At 54.4% G+C, this 6837-nt stretch overlaps 1 protein-coding gene across 1 annotated transcript; it reads left to right on the forward strand.

Annotated features, from left to right (window-relative positions):
• The first annotated feature begins 1182 nt into the window (after window positions 1-1182).
• LOC116855065 (interferon alpha-inducible protein 27-like protein 2) lies at window positions 1183-2888 on the forward strand. The gene is made up of 4 exons (XM_032837423.1): window positions 1183-1203; window positions 1375-1404; window positions 1960-2121; window positions 2676-2888. Exons 1-4 carry the CDS (start codon window positions 1200-1202, stop codon window positions 2867-2869), a joined length of 390 nt encoding a protein of 129 aa, XP_032693314.1. The 5' UTR covers window positions 1183-1199; the 3' UTR covers window positions 2870-2888.
• Window positions 2889-6837: the final 3949 nt, after the last annotated feature.

Consider the following 6837-nt stretch of genomic DNA (forward strand, 5'->3'; position numbering starts at 1 on the left):
CGCCCCCTCCTGGCCTCCCCACTCCATTTTAGTGAGGTTTCCTTTTATTTTCACACTTCATTAGTGATAAAAATATATATATATATAGTCATTATTTCTCACCTTTCAACAACAAAGATTTCTTTTTCTATGACAAAGTTAACCGTTGGTGAGTAGTAGAAAATAGATCTTCTCTCACACTTTTGATGGAAGTATAGACTGATAACAGTATTTTTGGAAAGTACCCTAACAATAAATATCAGTGCCATAAGAAATGCGTATTTTCTGATCCAACAACTCCACCTCTAGGAACATATCATCAGAAAATATTTGTGTATGGTGACCTAAGCTCTTCACGCCAGGATAATTTATGCGAACAAAAATTCAAAAGAATTTTCGACTCCCTCAAAACTATCCTCCTTTTGGGGCGCCTGGGTGGCTCAGTGGGTTAAAGCCTCTGCCTTCGGCTCGGGTCATGGTCTCAGGGTCCTGGGATCGAGCCCCACATCGGGCTCTCTGCTCGGCGGGGAGGCTGCTTCCCCCTCTCTCTCTTTGCCTGCCTCTCTGCCTACTTGTGATCTCTGTCTGTCAAATAAATAAATAAACAAACAAACAAACAAAAAACTAGCCTCCTTTTAACCAGAAGCCTTGCTGATCCCATAAAGTCGATTCACACATATTTTGTGTTATATGTATTATATACACTGTATTCTTACAACAAAGTAAGCTGGGGAAAAATAGTATTGTTAAAAAATCTTAAAATATATTTACAGTGCTGTACTATTAAAACAAAAATCCGCATGTAAGTGGACCCACGGAGTTCAAACCCATGTTTTTCAGCGGCCATCTGTATTCTTTTTTTTTCTTCACATTTTGTTTTTTGCTGGAAACAATTCTTCTGTTGTTCGGACGCTCTAGGGCGCCTTTCTCTTTGATCTCCAATGGAGCGGTCAAGCAAGACAGAGACTACCACAGGGTCGAAGAGCCGGCGGAGGGGTGGGGTCAGGAGCTGCAGGGCCGCACCCACTGAGACCCGGAGCAGGAAGTGGAGGGGTAGGGGCGGTGGGCGGGACCGTCCCGGCTTCTGCCAGGGCTGACTGGCAGGGAAGGGCCCGCCCCCCGAAGGCTGGGCGGTGTCCCCATTGGCTCGCCCAGGGAAATACACCCGGTGGAGCTTGCACAGTTCTGGGCTGCGCAGGGGAGCGGAAGAAGTTTCGGGGATGCGTGAGTCTGCCTTCGCGGGGGTGGGGGTGGCGGCCCTCCCTGTCCCCAACCCGGGCTGGGCCAGAGGGGTCGCTTCTATCCCTCACTCCCTCCGCCTACTACTAACTAGCTGACTCATACATTCATTCTCTCTCTCTCCCCCTCCCTCCCCTTCCCTTTTCGGACCCCAAGAACGGGCGGCGGGCGCAGTCGTGGGAGGAGGTGAGCTACCGGATCCTCTGGGTCCCCAGGGAGGGGACTTGGGAGATGTGGCGCTGCATCGGCTGGGAGGGGCCGCCCCTCGGCTCCCGGGACTGCCCGGGTGAATCTCGGGGGCGGAGAGCCCCGCTCGCAGTACCCGCCGTTAAGGGGACACCTGATCCGGGACCGGGCTGCTGCCCTGGTCCTTCTGTCCAGCGAGCATGCAGAGATTGCCTTTGACCGGGCCGGGGGCGCGGGGGGTGACGGCTGGAAACGGCAATGGTGTGTCTCACCCCCGCACATTTACACACACACGCGCGGGCAAGAGGCCCAGTGAGGGGCAGTGACGTCCCCGGTGTCGCACAGCAAGTTAGAGACCCAAACGGGGCCTGCTTGGGGCTCGTGTGACACCTGCGCACCCACCTGGCTCCATGTCCCCCACTTTCGCTTTGCCTTCGGACCGCCTCGGAGCTGCCTCCCGGATGCTCAGCGCAGACAGGCCCCCGACACCGCCGGGGGGTTCCGGAGGGGCCCCTTCCCCGGCCCACGCCCCGACCCAGCTCCTCTTCCCCGCAGTGCTGGCGGTGGCGGCCGTGCCCGCGGTGCTGGGCGCCGTGGGCTTCACCGGGGCCGGAATCGCCGCTTCCTCGCTAGCAGCCAAGATGATGTCCGCCGCCGCCGTCGCCAATGGGGGTGGTGTGGCCGCCGGCAGCCTGGTGGCGACGCTGCAGTCCGTGGGTTTGTTGGGGGACAGGTGGGGGGAGGGGCTGGAGAGGAGGGGCGGGGAGCCTAGCCAGGAGGGGATTCAGCCCGGAGACTAAGCCTGAGGAGCCTGTCCTCTCCCTCCAGTGATGCGGTCCTCAGTGTTCCTGGTCCTTTGACTCTCCCTGACTGTCCTCTTTCTGGCACCTTCTGCGTGGGGTTTGGTAGGAGTGGAGGGCTAAGGGAGCTCTGGGAGGGAGAAGAAGGGAAGGAGCCCAGGGTTCCTGGAGCCCTGCCCAGATCTGACACTTAGGGGGCCTAGGAGGGTCCCTTCCCCTCTGGGGCTCAGTGGCCGCCTGGGTAAGGTGAGGGGACCTGTCACTGTCCAGGTCTGTGGCTGACAGTCCTCTGCCTCTCACTTCCTCACTTCTCAGCCTCCTCCAGAGTCCTCTGTCCAAAGTGGAGCCCTGGGGGTTTCAGAACCTAGAGCAGGAATCCAGGTTCCTGGGCCTCAGATCTGGAGGGGGGGGTGCGGTTCGGGGCCTCTGGCCACTGAATGTTCCTGTGCTCACCCTCTGTCCCTTCCTCAGGGGCAGCTGGACTCTCCACGTCGTCCAACATCCTCCTGGGCTCTGTGGGGTCAGCTTTTGGAGCCTGGCTTGCAGGTTCAAAAAAGGAACCTCCTTCCTCTCCCCCAGCAGAAGAGGAGAAAGAGCCACAAGAAAATGAATCCCAAGCTGAACTTCCCAAACCCCCCATCGGGTCAGAGAAGCAGGAGAAATAAAGATCATATGCAGACACACCTCCCTGTCTTTGCTCCTTGCAGCTCTGGTGGAGGTGGCCGGGGGCAGGGGGAGGCTGGAGTTTTCTAAATCCCCAGTCCTCCCAACCTGCCTTGTGGTGGGGGTCGGGCTCGGGGGCAGGCTGAGCACAGAATCAGTTGGCAGGAGGCTTTGGTTGGTCCTAGTCTGACAAGGGAGGGGCTGTATACACCCAGGGCCTTTCCTGAGCCTTCCTGGGCCTCAGTTTACTCCCTCATTCAGTGACGGGGTCGACAAAGGTTCCCGTTGGGGGCATCCAGGGTAAAGGGTAGCTAGGGTACATATAGAACCACTGACCATTTTGCTCTTCTGGTGCATGGACACTAGATGTCCTGAGATGAATCAGACACTGGCCTTTCCCTGCCTGACCTCAAGTCTGGTGGGTGGGGAGGCCAACAAGCAAACCAGCAGGACAACATAGTATCATGAATGTCACAGTGAGGCTCTGGGCACTTCTGGTCAAGGAGACTGAGTCAGGGTTGGTCACTCCACTGTGGAAAAATCCTTCAGTTCCTACCTTGGCGATAAGTGCTCTTGGTGTCCCTTGTCTCCATTCATGTCCAAGTGGAGGGCTGGCTTCCTGCCAGAGAGGTCTCATTCTCTGGAGTTTTTCTGTTTGTTGCTTGGTTTTGGTTTTTAAGGTTGAGATAGCATCTTTAAAATTCTAAAATTCTAAAACTTCTGCTTACACCCCAGCGGATAGCCTTGAGGTCTCTGGGAGCACCCTCTGCATTTTGTAGACCCCTATGGATGCAGAAAGAGCATCACCCCCAACCGGTAACAAGAAAAATCCAGACAACCCACCAAAAGTGATTTAAAAAATTAATATAAAATAAAAATAAATAACCTTTCATGAACCCGTAAGAGCTGAGAAGGCAGGCCTGTGGGGTTCTCCACTGAGAAAGACTGAGGCAGGTGGAAACCTGGAGAAAAATTCCCTTGCTGGGAGGAGATAGGGAGGCTAGCTACAGCTGCACCTTCCTTCTCCCCTAGGGAAAGAGGCCTCACTGCTGGGGGAAGGGCAGTAAACCTTTAAGCCTCCCAGAGCACAGATGAAGATCACTAGATGGAAAAAACGGAAAAACCTCTCCCTCTAAGGTTGGGGTGCTAAACCTTCCTGGGCCCAGGAAGAACCCACCCACCACTGGGGGAGGACAGGCCTATTGAGAAAACTCCATCCCCCAGCCTGGGCCTATGCTGCCTACCCAGACTGAGGCTGGATGGGACCACGGAGAACTCCACTGCTGCCCTCCCACCACCACCAGGCTAATAAGTAACAAGCAACAGCTGTCTACACTGTTGGGGGAGCAGGTATGCGGAGACCTTCCCCAAGATGCATCCACCAGACGGGAAGCCTAAAGCTAAGGCTAGAGCACAGACAGAGAGACCAGTTTCCACCGGAAGCACAAGGTAGGGTTAGTTGGAAGCTGATGGATCATTGATGGGAGCCATAGCAACCCCAAGTCCAACCCCAGCTCAATTCCCAGTAAGATTGAGTTCCCAGGTACAGACCTGTTTCTTGACATAAGTACTCTTCATTTCCTTGTCTCCATGGGGCTTGTGCAGCAGACCAATGGAGGCTTGCCTTGCCCATCCTCCTCCCTCCTCCGGCCCACCTCCAGCACTCACTCTCCAACACGTGCTGCATTTACGGCCAGCACCTGTGACACCCGCCCCCCCCCCCCAGCCAACAGGACAGGCTGGAAGTGTTCAGGTGTTAGTCCCCACCCCCCAGAAGAGACCTTAGCCAGGATTTTAACTGAACATAAACACCCATCAGGTGGAATGACTCAGACATGCCCCAGATTCCCAGAGATCTCTGGAGGATCAAGCCTCAGTTGCTCACAGTGCCAACTCACTCCTGAATGGACCCTTTCTTGGCTGTGTCTCTCCCCACCTCATCGTTCATTCCCTGCTGGTGCCCCCTGGGATCACCTCCCAAACCAACACCTTCACTCAAGTCTTCATGTTGGAGCGTCAGTCCAAGACAACTTCCTGCCCTCTCCTCAGGCCCACTCAGGAGCGCACAGGGCTGAGCCCATGACAACTACAGCGCCATATTGGATTGTTTCTGAAACTTGGCTGTGTCCAGGCCTTATCCTTCTAAGATAAGAGTGAGGCTCAGACAAGAGGCTCTAGGGTCTGTCTCGCAGGAACACCCCCTGGTCCAGACCCCAACCAGGTCCAGACCTATGGCGGGTGTTCCAGCAGAAACCACAGCTCAGCTTCGAGGCTGGTTAAGGACTTTAGGGCAAATCCCTCAAACCAGTCCCTAGGTCTTTGCAATCCTCAGGAAAAAGTCTGGCACCATGTCTGTTTGGAAAATGTGCCTTCTCAATGTCCTTTTCCTCTCAAAAAATCTCCATTATGAAAGATTCTCGGGAGAGTCTGGATGGGGCTACCCAAAGGTGGCTGAAACTGTTGAACCCTTCCATCTCCTGGCCCCCTACCCTGAACCTCTTCACCAACTGGTTCATTATGAAAATCATTTTATCTCCCTGAATATAGGCTGGCTCTTCACAGAGGGAGCTGGGAGGGAGCTGGTGCGCAGGGAGCCAGGTCAAGGCTCCAAATCTGGAAACAACCCACAAAGCCGGCCATTCTCAGTCTGGGAGGAGGCGCCCTTCAACAGCAGCAGGAATTAGGGACTGAAGTGATCTGAAGAATTCGGATCATTTCTTAACAGGTTCTTTCTTCCTTTTTTTAAGATTTTATTTATTCATTCGAGAAAAAGAGCGAGCGAGCAAGGGCATGGGTCGGGGGGAGGGGCAGAGGGAAAGGGAGAGGCAGACTGGCCTTTGAGGGCCTGAGCCAGAGGCAGACCCTTCACTGACTGAGCCCCCTAGATGCCTCTTACTAGGTTCTCGTAACTAGATCTCTAAAACTGGGGCAGCAGCATTGCCTTTCTTGGAATGCTGGGCAGATTCTATGAGATGAGGCACAGGTAATGTCTTGACCATGGTAGGGGTGGTTTAAACGTTGCTTGCTTGGATCCCCCTGTTCTCACTCTGTGCGTATTCAGGGTGCCTTTGTGGCATCTCCGAAGTTGCTGTGGGGGTGCAGGAGGACGGTGGCAGGCCTCCGTGCCGCTTCCAGTCGGTGAACAGGAGAATGAGGCACAAACAAGTCAGCGGCAGGAGATTGGGAGCAGGGGAAGACAGTCGAAAAGACTGCTGCCCCAAGCAGCTCCACAGTCTCACTTTTATTAGATAGAAACAATAGCCAACAGAGGAACTGATGAAGGTCAAACATTAGTCACGTGTCTTGTGGACAAACGAGGAGGAGGGTAAAGTTTATAGTTAAGCAAGCACATTCAAAGGACTCAACTAACTAACAATGGGCTCTTCTGGGAAGAGAAAGGAGCAACAACAGGAAAAGGGAAGCAGGTGGTATTTCGTTCCACCCTGAGCTGACAGGGTGTTCCCGGGTGCTCGGCTTCCCGGAAGCAGGCGGTGTTCGGCCCTCAGCCGGCCGGGCACCCCCAGCTGCCCAGCTTCACGGTCGGTCGTATATCGTCCTTCTCCCCAAAGACCTGTTGCCAGTGTATGTTTTTCTTAAGGCCGTACCTAAATGTGCTTGGCAACTAGTAAAATCCTCCAGGGGTTATAGTTTAAGTAAACACATTGTTCCTAGGGGCAGTTGCACTCTGGCCCAGACAGGGTGCTAACAGAACTCAGGGAACAGAGCGTCCTTCCTGGGCCAGCCACAGTCCCCTTGCCTCAGGACCCCTTTCTGTACCCACTGTTTTCCACTCTCTCAGACCAGGCTCATCCTTTCAGTGAGCACCCCTCCCCCATGTGTCAGAATGGGAACATTTCTTTTTGGGGGCAGGTAAAATTCTTAAAGAAGAATCCTCCCCTCTTTGTTCTGGCTGTTGCCACTTGGCTGCCAAGTGCTCCGGATATCCATGAAGATCGAGGGTCTGCACCCT

Source organism: Lontra canadensis, unplaced genomic scaffold (assembly GCF_010015895.1).
Source record: "Lontra canadensis isolate GAN:19392208 unplaced genomic scaffold, GSC_riverotter_1.0 scaffold98, whole genome shotgun sequence".
NCBI classification, from domain to species: domain Eukaryota; kingdom Metazoa; phylum Chordata; class Mammalia; order Carnivora; family Mustelidae; genus Lontra; species Lontra canadensis.

Coding starts and splice junctions, on each gene's coding strand:
- LOC116855065 (XM_032837423.1), top strand. Junction 1,405..1,959: donor GGGCGCAGTCGTGGGAGGAG/GTGAGCTACCGG, acceptor TCTTCCCCGCAG/TGCTGGCGGTGGCGGCCGTG. Junction 2,122..2,675: donor GGCGACGCTGCAGTCCGTGG/GTTTGTTGGGGG, acceptor TCCCTTCCTCAG/GGGCAGCTGGACTCTCCACG.